The sequence below is a fragment of the Salminus brasiliensis genome, chromosome 1 (assembly GCF_030463535.1).
Source record: "Salminus brasiliensis chromosome 1, fSalBra1.hap2, whole genome shotgun sequence".
Classification (NCBI taxonomy): Eukaryota; Metazoa; Chordata; class Actinopteri; order Characiformes; family Bryconidae; genus Salminus; species Salminus brasiliensis.
Window position 1 is genome coordinate 25017556 of NC_132878.1, and position 25713 is coordinate 25043268.

At 39.8% G+C, this 25713-nt stretch overlaps 1 protein-coding gene across 2 annotated transcripts in view; it reads left to right on the top strand.

Annotated features, from left to right (window-relative positions):
- myo1ca (myosin Ic, paralog a) overlaps positions 1-25713 on the top strand; it is a 39007-nt gene continuing 13294 nt past the window's right edge. The window contains exons 1-11 of one of the 2 annotated variants that reach the window (XM_072675465.1): positions 1-126; positions 16562-16720; positions 18696-18811; positions 20073-20271; positions 20937-21017; positions 21491-21673; positions 21902-22000; positions 22092-22205; positions 22835-22906; positions 23024-23143; positions 25363-25445. In XM_072675465.1, the coding sequence (XP_072531566.1) occupies positions 16595-16720; positions 18696-18811; positions 20073-20271; positions 20937-21017; positions 21491-21673; positions 21902-22000; positions 22092-22205; positions 22835-22906; positions 23024-23143; positions 25363-25445 (1193 nt within the window). In that variant the 5' untranslated portion in view covers positions 1-126; positions 16562-16594. Of the gene's footprint in view, positions 127-8316; positions 9059-16561; positions 16721-18695; positions 18812-20072; positions 20272-20936; positions 21018-21490; positions 21674-21901; positions 22001-22091; positions 22206-22834; positions 22907-23023; positions 23144-25362; positions 25446-25713 lie in introns of those variants that run through there. The other variant, XM_072675454.1, reaches the window with a different exon arrangement.

The window sequence follows — 25713 nt, forward strand, 5'->3', positions numbered from 1 at the left end:
CGTGATGCTCGTGCAGGACGCCACTGAAGCGAAGCGGACCGTCAACGGGACGCACGTGGGCGAAGGTCGTGCAGGTGCTCGAGTGAAAGAGCAGGACAACACCTGAAACCGCGGCAGGACTTTCAGGTAAGTGTGTCTCACAGCCTGAAATAGATTCGCTGTGTTTTGAATATTAATCGGGATCTGGTTCTTTTTTTCGGACCCGGGACTCTATTCGCTGACAGAGGTGCAGTAAAGGCAGAGTAACCTAAAACCGGGCTCAATAAAATCACCTCAGCTAAACCGTGACTGAAGTATTAGGTCTCAAAACCGAGTGAACGCACAGAGCAGTGGACCTGCTTAGTCCGTCCTGCACCTTCCAGCACTGGGGTGTGTTAGACTCCGTCCTTCTCTTTCAGGGACTTCTTTTTGCCTAAAGCTCTAAACTGAGAGGGGTGAGCAACAGCAAAGCAGTCCAGGAGCAGAGCCAGCGTGCCGTTGTCTTTATAAGGCTGGTAAAATAAAGTTGGTTTTATCAATCAGATTTTTCATTCCAACGGAAACTTGTATGAAACTTTACCTCAGAAATAAATTGAGTAGCTCAATATAAGATATTACTGGAGAAATATGTTAGCTAGCTACTTTCCTCATAAATATACACAACGCTGTTGTCATTTGTACAACATATAGTTATTATTGATCATTTATTCAACCTAACTAACCTACATGTGTCTGCTGTTGTCGTGTGTCAGCAATTTAGCTAGCTAACAGTTTGCTGATCCGTTTGGCCTCATCTCTTGGTATTAATACTAGCGGTAGTTAAGGCTGAATCCCAAATGAACAAATGCCCTTAATTAATGACTTGTGAAGTGCACTATGTAGTGAATAGTGAGCCATTTGAGAGACCGTCGCAGTGCTAAGCATTTGTTAGAGTAGCTAATTACAGCAGGTCGGGTTACAGGCTTAGAGCTAAAGAGCTAAACAGCTGGAGAAAGTGGTGGAGGCTGAAACAGTAATGCAGCTGTTATTACCTCACTAGAGGTCCTGCGCCAAAAGAAGACTGCCCAGGTGTGTGTGTGTGTGTGTGTGTGTGTCCAGCTCTTTTTGAGGACATGCAAAGTCATTGCCTCTGTTTTGACATTGTGAGGACATTTAGCGATCACATTCTGTCTGGATTGAAGTTTGTGTAGTTATATTTTGCATGAAAATGACATGTTCTCTATTTTGTTAAAAATGCAGCAGCCATATGACCGATATATGTAGACCAAAGGAAATGTAACATTTAGATGGGTTGACAAAACTGCTAAGCTGTTAAAGCTGGCCTGAGTTCCTGAGGTTAAGGCTAAGGTTGGGTTAGATGTAGCACAGCAGCAGCGATGTCATTTAGACGGACATGGAAACACCCAACAGAGACAGGAATATAAACCTGTCTGTGTTTTTAAGATTTCTCTCTCTCTCTCTCTCTCTCTCTCTAAAAGACCCTCCATTGTGCTCCCGCTGTAATGACCCCGCTGGGAGAAAGGGTGGAGAGCAGTTACACATTCATAAACCAAAAAAGCGCTAGTGGACCAGCTGAGTTTCTCACATTCACACATTTTGTTCAGTGGAAACTATGTGGACAGTTTTGCCGGATTACAAAAAATAGTTTAAAGGTTACAGCAATTTAAAAAATGAAGACATGGACAGAGTCCTTCAGAGTGGTTTGGTGAAGAACGCTCCGTTCTAGAGAAACATACAGAATAGTCAGAATTGATCAGAGTGCTGCTGAATGGAGCCACATGTCTGAGACGTAGAGTTTACCGTCTCTAAAATCTTTAGTTTATAAGTTATAACATGAAATGGTTATGAATATGCTGCCTGATACCAGAGACATTATATTTCTCTAGGTTTGAGATTAATTATTGAACTAGAAGAAGGTAATTTTGGATAGGAAATGAAGGTCCTGGTTCCTGTGATCACCACTGTGAAGAGATTTGATTGGCTACGTTTCTCTATAGTGAACCATTTCACTCCAAACCCTGTCAATGCCATCCATTATTCTTTACTTTGCAAAACCATTAATATAAAAACAACAGAAGACAATTGCCAATGAAATCACTGCCGAATATTACACAGATATTGTTTTGGGCTTTGGGCTATTTTTGGATCTTTTGCTGGCTCACTGGCTGTGACATGTTTGGGCTAATGGTGTTTGTGAGCTGCTTTAGAACATTGTGTGTGTGTGTGTGTGTGTGTGTGTGTGTGTGTGTGTGTGTGTGTTTGGAAGTGCTAGGAGCTCTCCGGATGTGTGTACTGGAGCTTCCTGGCTCAGGTCACAGAATGCCGGAGCCATCCGAGAGATTCTGAAAGGGAACCCCACCCTAATCTGAGTGATTAGCGTTAAAGGAGCAGCACTTCTGTTTGCATGCATATGCATAGTTTCTCAGGACCTGCCGAGGACATTCCCCCAAATAACTAGAAGTCAAGATACTTGGTAATATTTGAAATTTAAAACTGTCCAGCAGAAAATGTAAACAAATTTCTGTCCCGTACTTATACATGATCAGACTAAGAGTAAAGTCGGCTGCTTCGATTGACTGCCATCTGCTAGCTCTTCCTGTACAGAACTGGGATTTTGTTGCTCTAAATAGTGAACTAGCTCCTACAGTTAATGAGCCAAAATTAGCTACTTAATATTCATGCTAATTGCTGCTATAGGCTACAGTACATACATGAGCATTTAAAAAAACATGATGCAGAAAGTGAGCACCCTAATGCAGAAAGTGAATATTTAACATTAAGCTAACTTAATGTTAGCACAGCTTATATATATCCCCCTTCTAAAACCAAACCTAAGCCTGTCCTTGTGAGCATCTACTTGATGTTTTGTTTTGGGCCAGCCTTTCCTGACTTAAACAGGTCCATTAACAAATTTGTCCTGTCCTGTTTACATTTATGACCCAGTTAATTGGGTAAGTTATCTGAGTGACCATCAAAACTGTCTTTTTTTAGGACTATAAATGAATTTAGTATTTTCAGTGTCCAGCAAAGATGTCCCATGCACAACGCCTTAAGGCCTCATGACTTTTCAATGAGAATTTTGGAGTGGGTGGACACCTTACTCCACTTACCAAAGTTGGCAGTGCTGGTGTGTATGTGTCTGAGTGAATGCTGGTGCACATGGGGTGTGTGTACAGTCAAAACAGTATTAAATGCTCACACACACTCTCTCTCTCTGTATTGCCAATACAGTACTAATATAAACACAAGTAGATGTACACTGTATGTCCAAATGTTTGTGGACACTCCATCTAATGAATGCATTCAGCTCTTTTAAGCTGCACCAATTGCTGACACAGATGTGCAAATGCACACATACACACACACACACACTGTTTGTCTAGTCCCTGTAGAGAAGTACTACCAATAGAATAGGACTCTCTGGAGCAGATAAACATGAACCTATTGGCATCATGTCTAATGCCAGGTGTGGGCTAGAAGGGGTATAAAGCCCCCAGCATTGAGCAGTGGAACTGTGTTCTCTGGAATGATGGTGCTCCATGAAGTACTTTTGGGATGAGTTTGGGAGTTGTGGATTGGGTGAGGTGATGATCAATCAAACGCTTTTGTTGCTGAATGCAATCAAATCCTCATTGCAATGCTCCAAAATCTAGCAGAAAGCCTTAAACAGTAGAGACAGTTATTCCAACAAAAGGAGGATAAAACAGTGAATGAGCAGGTGTCCCAATACTTTTGTCCATATAGTGTATAATTAAAGTTTAACATAATAATGAGTCAATATTGTGCCTTACTAAATAACTTTCTCATGGACATGACAAGATGCTACAATACATCTGTCTGGATCTGTCTCTCTCTCCTAATAAAATGATGCATCTAAAGCTTCTAACTTTCGATTTCCTTTAAGCATCGCCATGGCGACGGAGATGGTTGGTAGGCATCTATGCATGCTGATATTCTCTTTGCCATTAAAGTGTTTTTTTCTGATCTATTGCTTTAAAACCCCAATCTGGAACTGCAGTGTCAGGAATCATCCACAAGGCCGTCTCAGGTGTGGTCTCGCAACATCAATTGTTGTTTTACAATCATTGAGAGACTTATTTATGTTCCTGATTGGGGCTTTAGCAATTAGTGAAGTGTGTTTGAGTGTTTTTGTCCTTTTCGTACACACACACACACACACACACACACACACACACAGTAGTCAAGGATGAGTACTTAAAGTACATTTCAATAGCCTGGTGAAAAAAAAAAAAAAAGATTTATCACTTGCCCCAGACTGAGTCAGCCAAGACATGTTTGATGAGTCAAGACAAAATCCTAATTGGTAGGTGTTGTTAGGATCTTGTCATTTTTGTGCAGTTAAATGTGTAATGATTGGTTGAAATTATTGATAATCAGATCACAGCGGCATAGGAAGGGAGGTGCCTACCTGATAGAGCTTGGATGTAGTGGGTGAGTAGAGTATAATGGAACGGAATGGGCTGGACTGTATGTATTATTTCTGTATTATTATTGTGTAAATTGATATCTGAAATGTGTTTCATTTGTTTGCAATAAGAGGTGCTAGGCTAACATGGGTGAATCTTAAAGAATTTGACTGAAGAGGCATTCAAATTTTATTAAAAATCAGTAATAGGGAGGGGGAGACCTTATTTAAACATTTAGGCGGAAACTAGAACTGGAGTAGTTTGTTGTTGTGTTCATATCGAGGGCCAAATTTTGGTTTTCAATGAAAAGGGACACATAGGTGTTCACTGTATTTAGGCTGTTATGCCTCTATATGGCCAAAATAGTTTAACTCTTGATTTAAACTCATATAAACTCATATATATTAAGTAAATAATTCTGACCAAAACCTTTACTTTTACCACAGTGTACAAAACATTTTTTTATTTTTAGGAAATAATGATAAAATTAAAAATATTTAATAAAATAATTTAATTAATTTAATTAAAAAATATGGTCCACTGGGTTCCACCGAGACAAGACCACTGCATTATTTCTAGAACTACTTTGTGTTTATTTACTTTTTTATGGGAAACGGTTTCACCAGTGGTTGATTTAGATGCAGATACATATAAACCTATCATGGTGATGACAAGAAGGTGGGACTCAAATCAGTGAGCAATCCCAAACATTTGACACCATTTAGATGACCATTTAATCCTAGCCGGACACATTTTTACTTACCTAAAAGAGGACACGAGGTCACTCTAGTTTATAGTTAGATAAATGTATTGTGTGGTAAATTGTAATGTGCAATACTGTCCTCTAAACCACATGGATGTGTCTGACAAAACAAAAGGATATCAGAATGTGGTGACAGTCTATGTGCAGTATTTTTTGCAATGTTAGCATCTCTCGTTCCAAGCTAAAAAAGCAAAATTCAGATACCCAAAATGGTTTGGCTTATAGACTTCACTTGAGGAAATTGTGTAAATTTGACTTTTTGCTGAAATATTTCCTGCAAGGACTGTCTGGACTCCTGAATCTGGGCAGTGGTGAATGTCCAGGGACTGGGTCATTTCTTTCTCAAGTGGGCTTGATCAAAGTGAACTTTGCCTGTTCTTTTCCCTTAAGCACACGCTTATTTGGGACAACTGTGTGTGTTTTTGTGTTCGTGTTTATGTGAGCAGCGGCCCTGAAGTAATTTAGCAGTGAGGAGACGAAGGCAGAGGGAAGAATGGCGTATGTGTTGTGGGAGAGTAAGATGAAGAAAGATAGAGTTGTCCAGCTCGAGTTTATTGGCTAAAACATGGAGTAGCAGATGGGTTCTGTGCGATCAAAAACACAGGTGGTCGACGGAAGAACACACATCAGCGCACTAAAATGTGTGTGTGTGAGACTGACTTGGAAGAGATAAGATGTTGAAACAGAGCGTAACTGAACTTGGCGAGACTGAGCAAAGATGAAACTGTAGGGCCGAGCCAAGCCTCCAACCTGATACACACAGAGGGTGTGTGTATGCATATAACACATACATACCTAACACACACACACATGAACATATGTATAAGTAGACATATGTAAAAAAAATATGCCATATATGTTATTAGTACTATTGCATAGAGGATGTATTATTATTACACATACATTATTACTCATTCAGTATGCAGTACTTGAGGATGACCTGTTGTCCTTAAAAGGCATAAAAACACAAAATCATGTGTGTGTGTAAGAAGAACAGTGCTGGGTTTGTATTTGAGGTTGTGTATTTTCCTCGTCATATGTTTATCATAAGACTGATTATGTAATAGCCATGTGTGTGAGAAAGTTTGTGGATGTGTGTGTGTGTGTGTTTGTTGCTGATCTCCATGGTTACTCTGTCAATCATCAACGTCCACCTCAGTGCATAATTTATACTGCCTTTGCGAATGTGTGTGTGTGTGTGCTTGTGTGTGTGGAACCTACTATCTGTGGAAGACGCATTGTTTTAATTAAGCAGCTGCCACAGTCTTCATACATATAACCGATGATGAATAGTGATACAGCTGTATTTACACCATATCGTGGAAGTGCTTTGGTATGCAAATACCCTGCATATCAGAGCACTGTTTCAACTAGACACATTCACCCAGACCCATTGGTCTAACTAGTCAAGCTTACCCCCTGTCCAAACTAGTCAGGTTTACCCCCTGCCCTAACTAGTCAATTTTACCCTCTGCCCATACTAAACAGGTTTACCCTCTGCTCTAACTAGTCAAGTTTACCCCCTGCCCAAACTAGTCAGGTTTACCCCCTGCCCAAACTAGTCAAGTTTACCCCCTGCCCAAACTGGTCAAGTTTACCCCCTGCTCTAACTTGTCAATTTTACCCTCTGCCCATACTAAACAGGTTTACCCTCTGCTCTAACTAGTCAAGTTTACCCCCTGCCCAAACTAGTCAGGTTTACCCCCTGCCCAATCTAGTCAAGTTTACCCCTGCCCTAACTAGTCAGGTTCACCCCTGCTCTAACTAGTCAAGTTTACCCCCTGCCCAAACTAGTCAAGTTTACCCCTGCCCTAACTAGTCAAGCTTACCCCTGCCCTAACTAGTCAAGTTTACCGCCTGCCCAAACTTGTCAAGTTTACCTCCTGCCCTAACTAGCCAGGTTTATCCCCTGCTCTAACTATTCAAGCTCACCCCCTGCCTTAACTAGTCAAGTTTACCCCTGCCCAAACTAGTCAGGTTTATCCCCTGCTCTAACTATTCAAGCTCACCCCCTGCCCTAACTAGTCAAGTTTACCCCTGCCCAAACTAGTCAGGTTTATCCCCTGCTCTAACTATTCAAGCTCACCCCCTGCCCTAACTAGTCAAGTTTACCCCTGCCCAAACTAGTCAGGTTTATCCCCTGCTCTAACTATTCAAGCTCATCCCCTGCCCTAACTATTCAAGCTCACCCCCTGCCCTAACTAGTCAAGTTTACCCCTGCCCAAACTAGTCAAGTTCACCCCTGCTCTAACTAGTCAAGTTTACCCCCTGCCCAAACTAGTCAAGTTTACCCCTGCCCAAAGTAGTCAAGCTTACTCCTGCCCAAACTAGTCAAGCTTACCCCTGCCCTAACTAGTCAAGTTTACCGCCTGCCCAAACTTGTCAAGTTTACACCCTGCCCGAACTAGTGAAGTTTCCCCCCTGCCCTAACTGGTCAAGTTTACCCCCTGCTCTAACTAGGCAACAGTGCACATTTTCAGTGTGTGAACTCATGCTTATTATTAGGTATTTGTGGAGGAGGTGGGGCTTTTAAAATGCATTCACCCTCAGAACCCTCAGAAGAGTTGCATTTAACCTGAAAATAAATGTATAGTGATATTGAAACTAATTACTGTACTGTGATGCACAGATACCACTTTTTATTTCCAATACAGATACATAATCATCAAGTATCTGCTGATTCCAAGTACTGATACACAGTCGAATCTAACTAGGTGTTAATTATGCCCTTCCACTTTTATGGATGTTATTTTGGCAGTTTTGTGAACAAATATCTTGAAAGAACAGCTTTTGCTGGTAAATTACTTGTTGGTATAACTATGAAAGCATATAGCTGTCCAATCCATAATTGGCCCCTGGGTTGGATCGGGACATTCCTGGTATGCTTACAGCTCTATGTGATCCTGTGATATATTTGGAAAATGTATCAGCACCACCCAGCACTAGAAAGAGTCACATTCATCTTTATTTTTTTCTCCTGCGGTGGGTCTGTTCCTCATAGGCTCCCAATGTGTCCCAGCATGTGAAGGAGAGAGAGGGAGAGAGTTAGAAGGCGAGGTAGAGGGAGAGGGCGAGGTAGAGGGAGAGAGAGGGAGGGGTAAAAAGTAAAGGGAAAGAAATGCTCCCAGGCTGAGTCATGTGATTTTTTTGTTTGGAGCTTTTGGAGACAGCCGTTGCGATGGGATGTCGGCCTCTGCGCTTAGTGGATTTTTCCGGAATCTGTTTTTCATTTTTTTCCCCTGCTCTAATTTTACCCATGTCCTCCTCCACTCTCACTAGTTCCAGTGATCCTCTGCTGTTTGACGTTTTCTTTTTGCTTTTTTGTTTCTCTTTAGGAGAGTGACTCATTCCAGCTATGTTAACATGCTAGAAGAAAGAGCGAACGAGTGAGAGAGAGAGACAGAGAGAGGGAGAGAGAGGGAGGGAAGAAAGAAGAGAACAGAAAGGAGAGATGGATAGAAAGAGCATGTTTCAACTTAATTGAAGTCTGCAGAGTATAGGAGCCTATAGGTGGTGTGTTTGCTAAAGCGAGAGAGAGAAAGGTAGCAAGGGCGAGAGGGAACGGAAGGTTATGGAAAAATGAATTGTAAAATGAAGGAATTGAGCAAGTAAGGAGAAAGAGTTTGTCATTGGGTGTGACGGTGTGTGTTGGAGTGTGTTTGGGACAGAATTCCAAAGAACTACATTTGAGCAGAGGCAGTCCTGCACACACACACACACACACACTCACACGTACATACTCCAAGACGTGCAGCTGACGGCCTGTCAGACAAGCTCTGAGGAATAACACTGAGGGACTCCAGGAACGAGGGATTCTTAAAAAAGAGAGAAAGTGTGAGAGAAAGAGGGGAGGAAAGCAAGAGACAGAAGGATGAGGTATCTTGGCAGGGTAAGACAACCTGTACTTTCTTACTTTAACTTTAATAAATTGTCTAAATGTTTGCTGTATGTGTGTGACCGTGTGTGTGTGTGTTTATGAACGTTTAGGCTTGCTGTGAAAATGTGAGGTCATAGAGAACTGAATTACATTCAAGTGAGTTGTCTTTGTATATACAAGTGTACAGTATAAAGAATTTCAGCAAAGCTATTCTCAGATACATATAAAACCATATATATAATATGTTAAATTTTGTATTATGACTGTAATGATTTAATATGCAGTATTGCAGGAGCAATGCAAAAGATGCAGTACAGGAGCAATGCAAGAGTTGCAGTAGAAATTTTGTGTAACCTGTAGCCTTACAGAACAAAAATGTGGGTAAGGTAAAGTAAGGTGGGTAAGTTTAAAGTAAAAGTTAAACTTACAGTTTTATTTACTGTAAAAAAAACAACAACCTGTAAACATTAGCCTTACAGTGCACAATGTGTGCAAAGTCTAAGTTTAAACTTTAAAAAGATGTGCTAAAGTTATCTTTGCATCTCAGAAAAATGTTCAAAAGGTATGTTTACACTACAATGCAAAAATAATCATCTCAGTACAAAACTGTACAGAAGACAGCCACAGAAGACAGTTACATTAGTCTTACATAATCCAGCTAAAGGGGTGTATGTGTGTGTGTGTGTGTATGTGTATGTGTGTGTGTGCTAGCATGTGTGCTGCAACCCCCAAACGTTGCCCCATCACCCTTCATGCCATTACTTCTCAAACGTCTGAGAATGATTTCTGCTCTTACCCAACTCTGCACTTTTTCCACATTTTCCACAATACACTCTGCAGCAGCTCTCGCCCCTGCCCCTTTGGGACGGGGACAGTGTGCCCTGCCCAGTCCGGGGCGCTCTCCTGTGGGCTATGGAGCGGAGAGACGGCCCTTATATGGAAGAACCCTAGCCTTGTAAAGACAGACAGGCCCATGTTCAGCCGCCCAGTGCCAAATCCCACTACAAAGAGCACTGAACTACACTACCCACAGTCCTCTACTGTAAAACAAGCACTCAGCTGAAAAACTACTACACCCATTAATGCGCATGAAATATTTGTTAAAAATACACAAAGGACTGCAGATGGCATTATACTACAGCTGCACCTTTTTATTTTACAGATTAAGTTTCAGCTCCGCTTTAGTGCCACGGATCGTCTCAAAATTAGACTTTTATTAGCAGTAGTAGTATTAATAATAGTAAGTGCATCAGCAATTGCTTATTTCGGGAAGCATCAACAAGTGGACTCATAGAGAAAATATCAAAAACAACTGTTTTTCATCTAGCTATTTTTAGATGGCCCTGAACTTCAGAATCAAACCAGTAATAATGTCTGACTTAGATCTTTGTTATTGCAAAATATAGGTAATAAAAGAAAAACCTACAAGATACAAGATACAGTCATCACACTAAATTGTGATCTCAAGCTCCCAGTTACACCTAAAGATCTATATTGAATAAATAAAATAATAAAATATAAAAGTAGAGAAATGGTAGCAACAATATGACACAATATATGAAGGAAATAGACCTTGAACATATACAGCGCTGTTAAATAATGCATAAAAGAGACCCTGGAGGAACAAAACACACAACAGTGTGAACACAACAATGTGTATTAAGAAAAGATATTTAACCCCCAGTCCCCCATGTGTGTTTGACCTGTAAATAAATGTGCTAAATGGTGTTTAGCTGTGATTGCCCCTTGGTTTCCGGGTGCTGATTACACCACCCTTAGCAGCAATACCTGCAGGCAAACTACATTCTGTAGTTGTTTAGTGTTTCACAAAGCAGTGGAGAACTTTTGGCCCACTCCTCTTTGGAGAACTGTTCCAGCTCACTGACATTTAAAGGCCTTCAAGCATGAACTGCACATTTCAAGTCTTGCCACACCATTCTAATAGGGTTTAGATCAGGACTTAGACTTAAATTTAAGCTTAGAGTTCAAATTTGTGAAACATGCTAATAAATGCATGAAATCAGACTGTTGCCTTTTGTTCTATCAGCTTTTATGTGTTTGGTTTAAGATGTTAAGTCAATCATTGTTTGAAATGTGCACAATTTCAGAGAGTACAGACAGGGGCAAACACTTATTCACAGCACTGTATACATGTGGTTCTATGGCACAGAAAACTGGTTCGGTGTCCCCAAGCAGAATTTGTTCTTTTCATGCAAAAGTATCTAACGACTCTGCTCACTAGTGAACTTGCGGCTGGGCCTGTTAGAGGGAAATATTCAAAATACTGCTGGATGAAAGTGATGTGTGATAAGAGCGAAATCTTTGTTTCTCATGAGAACAGTGGAATGTTATTTAAGTGAGAGATACTGTCTGGAGACATAGAAGGAGAGAGAGAGGGATGAGGAGAGAGGGGCAGATGTTTGTACCTAGAGTTTCAGCCAATTTAAACACTGCTAATGGAGAATGAGTGAGTGAGGGAGAGAGAGAGGGAGAGAGAGAGAGAGAGAGAGAGAGGGAGAGGGAGGGAGGGATGGAATGCACATTAAGGGTGTAGTGATTAATGCCAAACATGATGTTTGGAATCATTTAGTTGTGATCTTAATTCCATTTTTAGAAGTGTGTGTGTGTGTGTTTGGGGTTTGTTTTCTTACACTCTCTGGGCATGTTCATGCATATACCTCATCCTTTATGTCCTGTAAGTTGTAAGGTGGAGTCTGCAAAAGTACAAGGTTCAGTTGTGACCTCTATCTATTGTACGTATCTAGAATAGATGATTTTGACAGTGGACAGGTGTTAGCATGGGCCATGACTGGTCTGCAGCCCCATATACAGCTGTGTGTTGTGACACATTCCTCCTGTAACCATTCTCAAACATTTCAGTGGTGACTTGTGCCACCGTGGCACTTCTTTTGGGTCTTTTCAAATGGGCTAGCCTTCACCACCCTCAGGGATTGATGAGCCTTGGGCTCCCAACGTACTGTCGCAGATTTATGTTTTGTACCACTGTTTGTAGGTACTCACCACTGATGACCAGATGCACTCTCACAAGCATTTGCATTGATTTACCAGACTGTTACAGTCAACCCTGCTCTTGGGGGAAGTTGTAACGCTTGTGCTCTGGCTGCTTCGGCTGAATTGTTCGTAAACGGTTGGTGCTGGACTCCACAGGTTGCATACATTAAAACTGTATGTAAATGTCTATCTCTACCTTCTGTGTCCAGTGACCCTACCACCAAGGTTTCGCACCCTACCACAACACTTCATACACTTTCTGTTCTCTTTAGTCCTGCTTCCGGTAATCAAAGGGGGCTTAGGTCTTGTAGTTAATTGTCTTTCCTTTCTAGTTATACAGTATTCCTCTACTTTAGTCAAATCACTGATATCAAACTCTCAAATAATTGCTAATATTGCTCAAATATTGTTTTAGGTTATGCCCCATTCTCTCCAATGTGTAAACATAATAAAGACTAATAATCACTCCCATATGTATTATATACAGTACTGTGCAAAATCTTTTTTTTTATCTTATTTTATATTAGTGAACTCTAAAAACATTAGCATAAACACAAAGCAACACAAAGTCAGAAGGGGAGAAAAACACAGGTTTGATGAACACAGGCTGATGTCTCTGTGAACTCCAGTCACTGTATGGATTTGTTCAGTTCCACCAGTAGCTCACCTGATCTACTTTAAAGAAGGACTAAGATAAACTGGCCTGTAAGATAAACTGGGTGTTGGATGGGAACTGGAAATACTGGCCTTTATTCAGGACAGCACTAGAAGTGGTTAAGCTAAGCTAGCACACTCACTGTATTTTAATGTTAGTATTTTATGAACCAATGGACACTTAGCTTTGCAGATGAACGATCAGTTTGCCAGATGGCCAGATGGACATAACTAATAACACACACACACACACACACACACATCATAGCAGCAGTATAGGCAGTGTGGAAACAGTTACAGTTTGGCCAGATTCTGACAGCACATTACGCTTAGGTTAAAACAGTGGAAAATCTGACCTCAAGGAAGGGAAGTGTGTGCATGTGCTAGTGTGTTAGTGTGCTAGAAAGAAGGAGGAAGAAGAGTGTGGTGTTTTCATTCTCTGCGTGCCAGTTTGTGTATCTGTGCACTTTGTATGTGTAATGCATAAGTGTGTGTGTGTGTGTGTGTGTGTGTGTGTAACAGGAAGGCCACCTGTAGGTACTCAGCATAGAACAATACCTTGGCAGCAGTAGCAGTTCTCTCTCTGTCTCTGTGTGTGAGTGTGTGTGTGAGTGTGTGTGGATGTTGGATTTCCTTGGCTGTGCTCCATTGTTGTTCCAGAGATTCTTTTCCTTTATCAAGGCGGAGATAACAGCACCCTAATGACCTTAACGAGCTTAACGAGATTTTAACAACTCCCCAGAGACGCCTGTTCTCAAGAACACAACACAGGCCTCACATTGTTAATACATTGTTTACAGATGGCAGGTTATATGCCAAAAATGTAAAAAATTGCTATATTTTCAGGACATACGGTCAGTATCATCAGCTAACACTTTGAAACCCACACCAGCTAAGCGAAATAACAAGAAGGAACTATGTCACATTAGAAACTGTACTGTAGAGTAGACCAAATCAGTTTGCAATACCTGTAATACCACTAACTTTCAATTGGTCATGGCTGAGCAACATATTTTAAGTCGCTGTAAATACAACGTGAATAAACCCAAACCTGTACAAATGATTTAGAAAATGTTAAAATGGTGTTTGTCTCGTGTTCTGTTGCTTTTGTGGCATTACACCTAAGACAACTGGAGGCTGTAATCGCTGCTAAAGGTGCTTTAACTAAGTACAGAGTTAAGGGTCTGAAAACTTTCCTGCCTTTGCGCTGTAGAGCTGAACCCCATAAGAAAAAATTAAAGCACAAGGTTTACTAATAGCAACAATGATGGTGTGAGGAGCATATATTTCAGAACATCTAATATTTAGTTTTGTGGAAGTAACTCTTGCTGTTATTATCACACACACACACACACACACACACACTCTTTCACACATGTCCACAACGTCTCATAAGCAGTGTTATTTCTGTATTTCTACATACATGTGTGTGTGCTTTTATCTACTTGCTGCTTGCCTGTGTGTCAGAAGTTTACATGTACACACACACACACACACACCGGATTGTGTGTGCTAAGCTCTGGTGTGTTGACAGTGCATACAGTGTGTGGTGTAGGATTACATGGATACCAGTGAAGTAGTGAAAGCGCTGGGCTCTATGATCGTTCCATCACATGCAAACCTGAGTACTGGGGCACAAAATTGCACCACAATTTTCACCACATTTTCATCAATCATGATTGTGATTGAAAAGAGTTTAGCAGTGGTTTTATATACAGCCACTGATGGCTCAGTAATCAAATGGCTCAGTAATCTTTGCCTCTTTGTCTTCTTTGATAGAAGAAGATAGAAAACCACTAAAACCTCAAGGGTAAGTTGTTAGTTTTTGGAGAACCAGAAGCCTGCAGAGTAGCTTCAGTGCACCTTGATATAGATTCTACAACTGTTTCTCCAAAACATACTCTGATCATGTCAAGACCTAGACTAAGCCTCTACAGAGCCTTTGTTTTACTGAACTATTCGCGAGTGGACTTTTTTTTTTAATGTTGAGGTGCATGACCCTTTTGGCATTTGACCTTCAGATCTTCAACTTCAGACTTTCTCCTGCAGGATTTCTGGTAGTCCCTCATGACTACCAGATGGCATTCTCGCACCATCACACTACCGCCATGATTTTTAACTGTCGATGTTCATTTTATCAAATACTGTGTTAGCCTTATCTCTGACATAACAGGGATCCTCCAACAAGCTCCCCTTTCAACCAATTAAGCCACAGATCATTATTCCAAAAGCCTTGATTGTCTTAGTGTTCCCTAGACGGTCTACATAAGCCTTTATGTTCCTTTTGGTTTTCGCCTTTCATCTTTCTTTCGGATACCGTTTTGTTCAGTCTCTTTCTAATCATGAGTCATGAATGCTGGCATTATCTGAGGTAAGCAAGACCTGCAGTTCTTGAGAAATTTCTCTAGGTTCTTTTGTGGCTTCCCAGATAGCTAAGCTCGTTTATAGTAGTCAGTCCACATCTGGGAAGATTTATTACTGTTTCAAGTTTTCTACATTTGGACATAATGACTCTCACTGTGGTTTCTTGGATTCCTAGAGCCTTAGAAATGACTTGCGTGCTGCATTTGCCGAGACTTTTTTGCTTACTTCACCTCACTGTAACAATTGTATTTAACCTCTTAAGGTCCTGCGTCCTCATATAGGGACATTACATTTTTGCTTCTCTGCACCATGGTACTTCATTTTTTAAACCTTTGACCCTTTGGCCTCATTGTTTTTTTTTTGTTGTTGCAAAAACGGCTTTCTGTACAAAGACTAAGTTTTGTTTTTATACTTGTTAAGTCCTACTAATCCCAAATAGGAGAAATCAAAAATGCACACCAACAAAAGTGTGTTTAGTGATGTTTAGATTCTGCAGAACAGAAAGTAATCAAGTCTTTGTTGGTTTGTAAATCTGGAACAGTTAAATATGACAAATGTACAAAAATGCAAGGCCTTTTTCTTGACACTTTCCTTTTAATTTACTTATATTTATATTTGTAGTTTATTACACTGCATTTCCTATATGATTATATATTACAAAGTTAATACACATTTTTGTCCATCAGTCAATTGGAAACCAGCCAGAAAAATACTGCTAAATTTTCCTGGACAGAAAAAAAACATTGCTCAAATTATTGCTCAGATTTGGAGAATCCAACACAGATTAGAAGCGTTCCATGTTTTGCTACATGTTGTAATTCAGTTTTTTTTACCTCAGCTTTGTGCATTTTTTCTTCAATCAGAAAAAGCGAGTATTGCTAACAATATAATACATAAGTAGTTTTACAATAAATATAAACTTTAGATTGTTATTTGTGTTTAAGTATAAGTTGTATAGTTTATAATTAATAATGATAAATGAATAATGAATGCGAATGTTGCGAACTGTAATGAAAGCAACAAGCCACAAGTTTGTGTTTTGCAAATAATATCATGCCACTTGGTGGCTAGTAGGCACCAACTTGCAGTAGTTAGCATGTTCCCCCAGACTGTTACTTTATTAAGGGTCAGGTTTTTTATTTAGACTCATTTCCATCCGCTTTGGCATCTGCTGATTAATTGTTCTTGGAAATTCTTGCATTCTTATTTATCTGTTACTGTCTTTCCTTTGCTGGGCAAAAGAATGTTCCTGTTTGGAGATACTGTGTTAAAAATAACAGATAAACAGGTCAGTGGAATTCCACAATTAAGCCCAATACATGCTTGATGTCTGACATTTGCCCCTTTAGGTCTACCCAGGTGCTTTGAGGCTAATGTAGCTAAAAAGCAGCGAAGGCTTAAAGCCACTGGGTTAGCATCTTTTAAACTGCATGCCGGAATCATCACACACACCTCAAACCGCTCTCTTATACTGTCATTCTATAGGAGGTGGAGGTGGAGAGAGGTGTTCGGTTGGTGATGGAGAGCGCTCTGTCAGCGAGGGATCGGGTGGGGGTCCAGGATTTCCTGCTGCTGGAAAACTACACCAGTGAGGCAGCGTTCATCGAGAACCTGCGCCGACGCTACAGAGAAAATCTCATATACGTAAGATAAACACATACACAAACACAACCAGCATTATCAGACCAGTAAGGTAACTTCAGGGACACTGGTAATAATTGTGAGCCACCTGGAAACCCCATGCTCCTGCACATTTACCTGAGCAATGTCTGCCACAACATTAAAATATGGCACAATTTTAATAACCCTACAGTTTTTATTGTCATACACCTTCAGCAAGAAAGGTTTGCTTCTTGCTTATGTAACTATATCAAGTTCATTAGTCTTAGCCAGTTTCTTCGGGATGCTCAGGGATTAAATCTTGTTCGGGACTGTGCAGCAATCTTTTGAATAAAGATTTTCCATTAAAAAGAATATATCAATGCTGTCACTGATGTATCTCCAAAACAGCAACTTTACACAAAACCTTCTTAACCACCAGTGGAAGTTCAGATAAATTATTGATTAGATTATATTACACTTAATTTTGGATCACTTCTGTTTGTCCATTTATTATAAAATTTGGACACAAAGTAAAGAACAACTGCCAGATTCACATTATGTCAAAATGGAGATACAGGGGTTTTGTATGAAAATATAGGCTTAACCAGTACATGACTAGGCTTAACCAGTCAGTAGTGAGTTCTAAATGGCTGAAGGATAAAAGCATAAGGAGATGTGGCGTGTATAGGGTGTGGGGGCCTTGCAGACGGTAACTGGGTTAAACCACTGAACATTCACATAAGGGGGTGCCACTAAAAGTTTGAGAGAATGGAAGATGATTGTTTTTGGCACTGTATCTATAACTAGTCTTTTATAATTTAATGAATGCAGTGTTCTAATAAAGAATTCATTTAAAATCATAAAAAGTATAGTATGGGTCCCTGTCTCTTTAAGGCCTATGGAAACCAAACCCCTTTCATCAACCCTGGGTAAGAAACTAATTGTAGATCCTGGACTAGGGGTGGGCAGTATGATGACTTGTTATCATTATTGTGAAGTTACATTATAGAAAATGATGCTCAACTGGCAATTCTTCTTCTGGTCAGATTTTATAGGCACAAAACTTAAATAATAATAACTGGGTTTCTCAAGCAGTGATTATGAAGCCACATTCATATGTCTTTTAAAGTCTGTTCTTTCTCCAGAGACTGTTCTGGTTATATTTTTAGCTTCATTAAACATTAGTAGAAACATAAACAATACCTTAAGTTAGCACACAGCTTTTGACTTTGCTTAAAACAGTGGTCAATGGAGCTTCCGTTCCCAGTTCCGTTCAAAGTGTCTGTAAACATCAACAATCAGTCTTTAAGTGTAGTAGCTGATGGGATGTCAGCATAGTGTATCAGGTATTGTAATTAAGTTTACAATTAAAAGTTTTCTACTATCTTAACCACTTATAGTGCTTTGTTGATAATACACAAAGCAGGACTGTAAATCACAGCAAAAAGGCCATTTTTTCACAGATGAAAAAGAGGCCATTTCATCAATACAAAGTATTTATTAAAATTTTTAGGAAAGCAGCATCATCATCACCAGCATGATCCACACTGCAGTGTTGTGTTTGGTCCATGTTGCTTAATATCATTTCCCTAATAGAGCATATATACATTATAGGCCCAAATGTTAGTCAGTGCCCCTTCTAATGACTACATTTAGCTACACTAAGTTGCACCCACTGCTGATAGGGAGCTCCCCAGAAGCCTTGGAGACTCCTCCAAGACACTCTGACCCAGTCATATAGCCATATTGATTTGGCCTTTGCCAGATTGGCTCAGGTCTTCACACCTGGCCGTTTCTGCATAGTCCATTCTTCAACATTCCACGCATTGACTTTAAGAGCCAACTGTTCATTTACCATCTCACATACATCCCAGACCTTCACATGCCTCACTGCCCATAGCTAATTTTGTAATAATGTTATTAGCTTTATCTGTGTTATGCGTGAGAGTGCGGGCCCACATACAGGCTTTTAGAGTTTATGTCTCTCTCTCTCTTTCTCTCTCTCCCACTTTCACAGACATATATTGGCTCTGTGTTGGTGTCTGTGAATCCATACAGAGAGTTAGAGATCTACTCCAAACAGCACATGGAGCGCTACAGAGGAGTCAACTTCTATGAGATTTCACCTCACATGTAAGTGTGTAAGTGTGTGTAGGGGTGTGTGTGTGTAGGTGGGGGGGGTCTTGGGAATCCTGGGGAACATTCTGCTCATTCTCTCAAAATGACTCACTTTTCCTGGAGACTCTGGTGATTGGACCCATGCACACAGAAACACACTCATTGTCACACACACACACACACACAGTAACAGCACACCCTTTTCCATTAGCAGTGTACTGAGATTTGAGCTGTTGCCAGTAGCTGGAATCCCGGCGTTCTGCTGTAATTACAGTTTTCCCTTTCCACCTCATTCCATTTATTCATCCTGAGGCCACCAAAAGAGACTCTTTCTCATACAGGCTGTAAGATATGGGCATTATACTATATTTCAGGTACACTGCTATTGATGATGATTACAGTATGCTTCATGTTACAATACTTAAGCAAACCCCTGCTTAAGTATTGCTTTATTTGTTCTGAAATATGTCGGAGTAAATCGGAGTAAATACTAATATGAGCTCGCTTCAAGGTAAATAAGTAAGGCCAGTTGTACTTCTATGAGCCCCTTTTTACACCAAAATCTATGACCAATGAATTCTGTGACCATAGAGGACGCTGTGGTTCATGAAGTGACGAGGGTTTCATTCGCCGTTTTCTACTTATGAAAACACCAGGATGCTCATGGCTTATCCAAACCATAGGAATAACACTTGTTGGCAAAATGCCAGGGACAGGAAAACATTTTATACACAACCAAAAGTTGAGTTTCTGTGCAGCGTCATCACAGAGATGCGCACTCAACCAGGGGGCAAAAAGCAACAGAAGGCAGCCCTCCTCACACTAGAGTAACACTGTGGTCACACTGAGATAATCGGCACAGCCAGAGCTACCAAGGCTTCCAGTGTAATGTATGCCGGCCATAAAAGTTGAAAGGCTATTAGGCAATTAGTGTTATTTCTGCTAAATGTATGTACTTTCTGTTAAATATGTATTTATTTATAGTCCTCAATAATAAACTATTTACCACCTAATATTGTAAACAAAACAGCTAGCTAACAAACTCAAAACGCATAAATACTGAGATCTGTTAACAGCTAATTTGCTATGCTGAAATTTAGTCTACATACGTTTTTTTTAAAGAATGGAGAATAAAAACAATTATAGATTGTATTAATTCCAGACCTCACGTTGCGTGTAGGTTGCGTCCAGTGTATAATCACAGCTGTTGCTGAAGTGTTCGGGAATACCATTTTAAGGATGTCATGAGTGTATTTGTCTGTGTGTGTTCTCTTAGCTTTGCCTTAGCAGATAACTCCTACCGTGCTGTCAGGACGGAGAGGAAGGATCAGTGTATTCTGATCTCAGGAGAAAGCGGGGCAGGAAAAACGGAAGCGTCCAAAAAAATCCTGCAGTACTACACCACCATGTGCCCCACACGCAACAATACACACTGCATCAGAGAGAAGCTACTGCAGTCCACACCAGTGCTGGAGGTACACGTACACTCACACTCATTTCAAAGAGGGGCTATTACGGATAAACCTGGCACTTTAAATTAAGACAGACAATTGTGCAGTTTGTCTACTTTTCATTACTGCCCCAATTAAAGAACTATAAGAACTCTAGAATGGGCCTAGTATAAGTCTGGTAATGCTTTTTAAGCAGATTTATAATATAGCAAAAAATCAAGAGCCAACTTTAGATGCTCTCTGCTGACACAGACAGAACAAAATCAACAGTTTCTTGTTGAATAAGGACTAAAATACTTGTAAATGTGAAATAATTAGTGCTGCTTAGATCTGTTTTTTTTACTTTACTTTTTAATTTTTTACTTAGCTTCTGAGAATTGTCTTGTTCATACCAGATTATTTATTATATACTAAAGTCTGACTGAAATTCTGTATCGATTTATGTTTATATGTATATATTTGTATATATATGTATTTCTGCAGAAAAGAAGTCACAAATAGCAGCATCTTGGAAACTCATTTTGATCATTCTGTGTAACTCGAAAATTGGTTTATTGATTACTCTATAACAAGCACTATGTTTGGCCCTGTTCACATGTAGGCTCTATCTGAGATAAAAAACTGCAGTCTAACATTAGTGTTAAGGGGTCTCTAGTCTCTTCTAAGTGCTGCTCATTCTCCATCTACAGGCTTTTGGGAATGCTAAGACTCTTCGCAATGACAACTCCAGCCGATTTGGGAAATACATGGACGTGCAGTTTGATTACAAGGTTAGGATACAACAGCTTCAGTAGTGTTAGCATCATCAGGTCGTGCTCATATAGAATGCAACTGATATATCTGTTTGTATTTGCAGCTGTTTTGCTCACGCTGCAAAGTGTAATTGCACTAATGAACAGCCAGTTTTGGTGTTGAAACATTGTTTATTATATTCCTCGCTGTACCACTGTAACATCTAATTTATGAAAGGCTTTACAAACTATGTTGTGGAATCAGACTTAATGAGTAGTTCAAATAAATAGTTCTGAATTAATCAATTTGTTAGCTGACTACTACATCAGATTCACTATGAAAATTATTCAGTGCATCAGAAATTTCTCCACTGAAATCCACTGAAATAGTGACTGGAGAAACAACACCTGCTTTTAGAATCACCACCTTCAAAGTGATGTGTTATACACTTAATTACACACCTAAATGCTCAGTCCCTCCACCATGCTGTTGCTATCTCTCCCCTGGTCAGGGTGCTCCCATCGGGGGCCACATCCTGAACTACTTGCTGGAGAAATCACGGGTGGTGCACCAAAACCATGGGGAGAGGAACTTCCACATATTCTACCAGCTGCTGGAATCAGGAGACGCCGAGTTGCTGAAGAGACTGGGCCTGGACAAGACCAACCCACAACAATACCACTACCTGGTTAAAGTATGTCTGCGTACGATTTGAGATGCTTTGATGCTGCTTCTGAAAAGTATGGGCGTTAATGTATGTAGGTTTTTAAAGGCATTTTGACCTCAAGACTTAGATGCTTTACTGAAACTTGCTTTTTAGATACATACTGTCGATGTCTTTATGTATGAATCAAAACAGATTTTGTTAACTGCACATGCTAAGATGTTTAACTATTTTGAACATCATCTGTGTTCCTGTCAGGGTAACTGTCCAAGAGTGAGCTCTATCAGTGATAAGAACAGCTGGAAAATCGTCAGCAAAGCTTTCTCCGTCATCGGCTTTAACGAGGAGGAGGTGGAGGTAGGACACACACACAGACACAGAAACAAACAAACGCCAGTATAGATAACTCAATTCCTCTGTTTGTTTTTTTTTTACTTTTTTTCTATAGGAATTACTGAAGGTTGTTGCTAGCGTTCTACATTTGGGAAACACTCAGTTTGGAGAGGATGAATTTGGAGAGACACACCTTACCACAGAGACTCAGATCAAATACCTGACTGAGGTGAGTTATTTATCTGTCTTAGCTTTAACACCTGACACAGGTGAGTTATACACCTGTCTCAGCTTAAATACCTGACTGATGTGAAAAAGGAATAAGGAATAAGGAGTAAGAAATACGTTTTTTGTGAGACAGGTGGAACTGCTAGTAGTAGTGGGAGGGTTTTCTACTAGTTTATTTGCAGGGTTTACTACAACCCTAACAATTTCAATAGGGTTCTTGCACAACATGCTTGAACCCCAATAAAATATGAGAGCTTTAAGCTTGAAATACATCAAGCTTGTAACATAGTGTATTGTGAAGTAGTGTATTGTCTCTGTGCTCATTCAATGCCAGCATGAATCTCCCATCTCCCAGAAGCAAAAAATGTTGAACAGAGAAACGTCTTTGTGTGGGTAATAACTTGTAAATGCTAATATTTATGGAGCTTAACTAGTGCTATTAGTTTAGAAAATGGTTTAGCTGTAAAAACCTCCATTCAGTACCGGTGTGAGATGAAATGCCTGTCTCAGGTGAGTTGAGGCTGGATTTATGCATTTCCTCAGAAATAATTGTGTCCTTACTATTCGGTTTTGTTGTAAAACGTTAAGCTAAAGCACACCAATCTCATGCTCATGTTGTTGTTTTGTCAGCTGTTGGGTGTGGAGAGGTCATCTCTGATTGAAGCGCTTACTCATAAGAAGATTGTTGCCAAAGGAGAGGAGGTAAACTATGTCTTTGTCCCTCTGTCTCTCTCTCTGTCTGTGTTTCTGAGCACATTCATATTCTCTAACACATTTTGATTAGCACAGAGACATTTACATGTTGTGTTTCTGTTGCAGATGATCGGTCCACTCAGCCTTGAGCAGGCTCTCTCTGCTCGAGACGCCATGGCCAAAGCCATATACGGTCGTACCTTTACTTGGCTTGTCCAGAAGATCAACCACTCACTGGCCTTCCAGGTGTGGTAGCTCCCAGTTTTCACCAGCTTATTTTATACTTCTATATTCTATACTATACTTCTATATTCTATACTACAGAGTATTCTACTTCTGCTTTTAGGATAAATAAACATTCAAAATATACATTCTTATGAGCAGATTTACTCACTGTTTGTATCATTGTAAACTTTTGCATATTTTGGCATACAAGAAATGACCATCACGATTTACAAAAGAGGCGCACCGGCTCTTTAACACTAGACTAAGATCAAAGAGATGGTCACTGCAGTTATGCCTCATTGCATATACATTGCTCAAAGTGCAAAATAGTTTTTTCACATTTTCTCTTTATTATTTTGCTCATTTTTGTTATCAAACTACTGTTAGAAGCATATAATGGAAATGACTTGGCTGTGCAGTCTTTCCATTACTAAAAGTGGCAAAGAATGCATTTAAGCATCTTTGGTTAGGGTGAAAAATGCTCAGGCACAGTTTCACAAGCCTGAGCCTATTTACAACCCTGTTATTTTGCAGCTGAATGAAACACTGTGATTTCCTTTTATTCTAAGCTCTATTTCCTTTATGATAAACCTGGGAACCTTTCTATGGCTAGCTTTTTTGTTATTGTGACAACTCACAGTAGCCAAACAGCATAGCCTTAGCCTAGCAAAGCTTAGCACTGTAATGAGACATTATAATTATATTTTGTAATCTTACTGGATAGGGTTGCTGTCTGTGTACTGACCCCCTGTTATTCAAATATGTAGAGGAAAATACAGTTGACATTCTTAAGCACCTTTAGAGCTGTTCCTTACTTCAACCCTGTGGTTTCTATAGCAGGAAATGTCACATCCAGGCTTTGTTGGAAGCATTTAGCAAAAAGCTTGCACTTGTGCATTTAGTTCAAACCACCAACTGTAAATGAGCATGATGACTAATCACATAGGCTATAAGAACAAAAGTACTGGGACACCTGCTCATTCATTGTTTCTTAAGAAATCAAGAGTATTACAAAAAGAGTTTATCCATGACTTGGAGTAACTGTCTCTGGGGTGCTGTACAGGGAAGGCTTTTCTGCTATATTTTGGTGCATTGCTGTGAGGACTTGATTGCATTCAGCATGTTAGTGAGGTCAAGATGTTGGATGTTCACTACCCCATCATCATTCCAGAGAGCACAGTTCCACTGCTCCACAGCTCAGTGCTTGGAGCTTTTTGTTTTACCCCTCTAGCTTTATACCCCATTTCTGGCATTAGGCTTGGTGCCAAAAGCTTCATGTTTATCTGCTCCAGAGAGTCCTATTTTATTGGTAATACTTCAACAGGGACTAGACAAGCTGTGTGTGTTGTGTGCATTTGCACATCCATGTAAGCAATAGGTGCAACTTAATGTAACTCAATGCATTCATTAAAAGTGGTGTCCACAAATATTTGGACATGGAGATTCAGTCCAGTCCAGGCAGTCCTTTTATCCAGGTCAGAATCTGGAGAAAAAAAGTCATTCATTTGATCTAATGAGGCAAGGTTTGAAGCTAAAACAGAGAAAGCTAAAAAATGTCTTTTTCTTCTTTGCTATCTGGCGGAAACGGGCTTCCATACAAAAGCATGTGAGTAAAACAGGTTTTAACAACAGGATTTTATTGCGCTGGTCTCTAATTACGAAGCAGCACCTGTGTTCATTTGCATGGACATTGCATGGACGTTTGTAGGTAAATTGGTGGTGCTGCTACATTGGGCTTGCCCACCAATACCAAATACCAGCTTGTTGGGATATGCTGTTTATGCCTACTGTGCTGTCTGTATTATACTGTAGGTTGTCAAATACATAAATACGTGTTATGCTTCTGTAAAACATAGTCAATAGTTTGGGAGCAGCACTTTTTTTTTAGAAATATGTTTATTAATATAGAACACACATATAGAAAACACTGTTTTTTTTAAGTATAGTTATCCTGTAGTGTACGTACCATGTGTGCAAAAGTGTCCACCTTTCCTGAAGTTACTGAATGTCACAGCGCAGTGAACTCACATCCTGTAATGGTATTCAGTGTATCAGTGTGTTTACATTAGAAAGTGTTGGTTCTGTAGTGTAAAGGCTTTCAAAGGCTGTGGGGAGTGGATTAATAAGGGCTTTTTCCAGCCCACTGAAATGTTCATGCTTTGGATTACATTGCCCCCTAGTGGGAAGGTCATGCATTGCACTATGTGTGTCTTAGTTTGAATAACGTGGTGTGTTTACAGGACGAAGTTTACTACACCAGCAGATGCTCCTCAGTAATCGGCCTGTTGGACATATACGGCTTTGAGGTCTTTCAGAACAACAGGTCTGATCTCATCCCTCATTTTGACCTTTATCCCTTATTTTTTTTACAAATATAGAGACATATATAAACATAAAATAAAGTATCTACAGAAATCATTCTGTCTTATTTTTGCCCTGTGGAAGGATATAAAAAATGTATACATTTTATAATATATAATTTATTATATATATATATATATATATATATATATATATATATATATATATATATATATATAATTATATGTAATTACAACAATTAGAAATGATTGTTGGACTGTTCCTTTAAC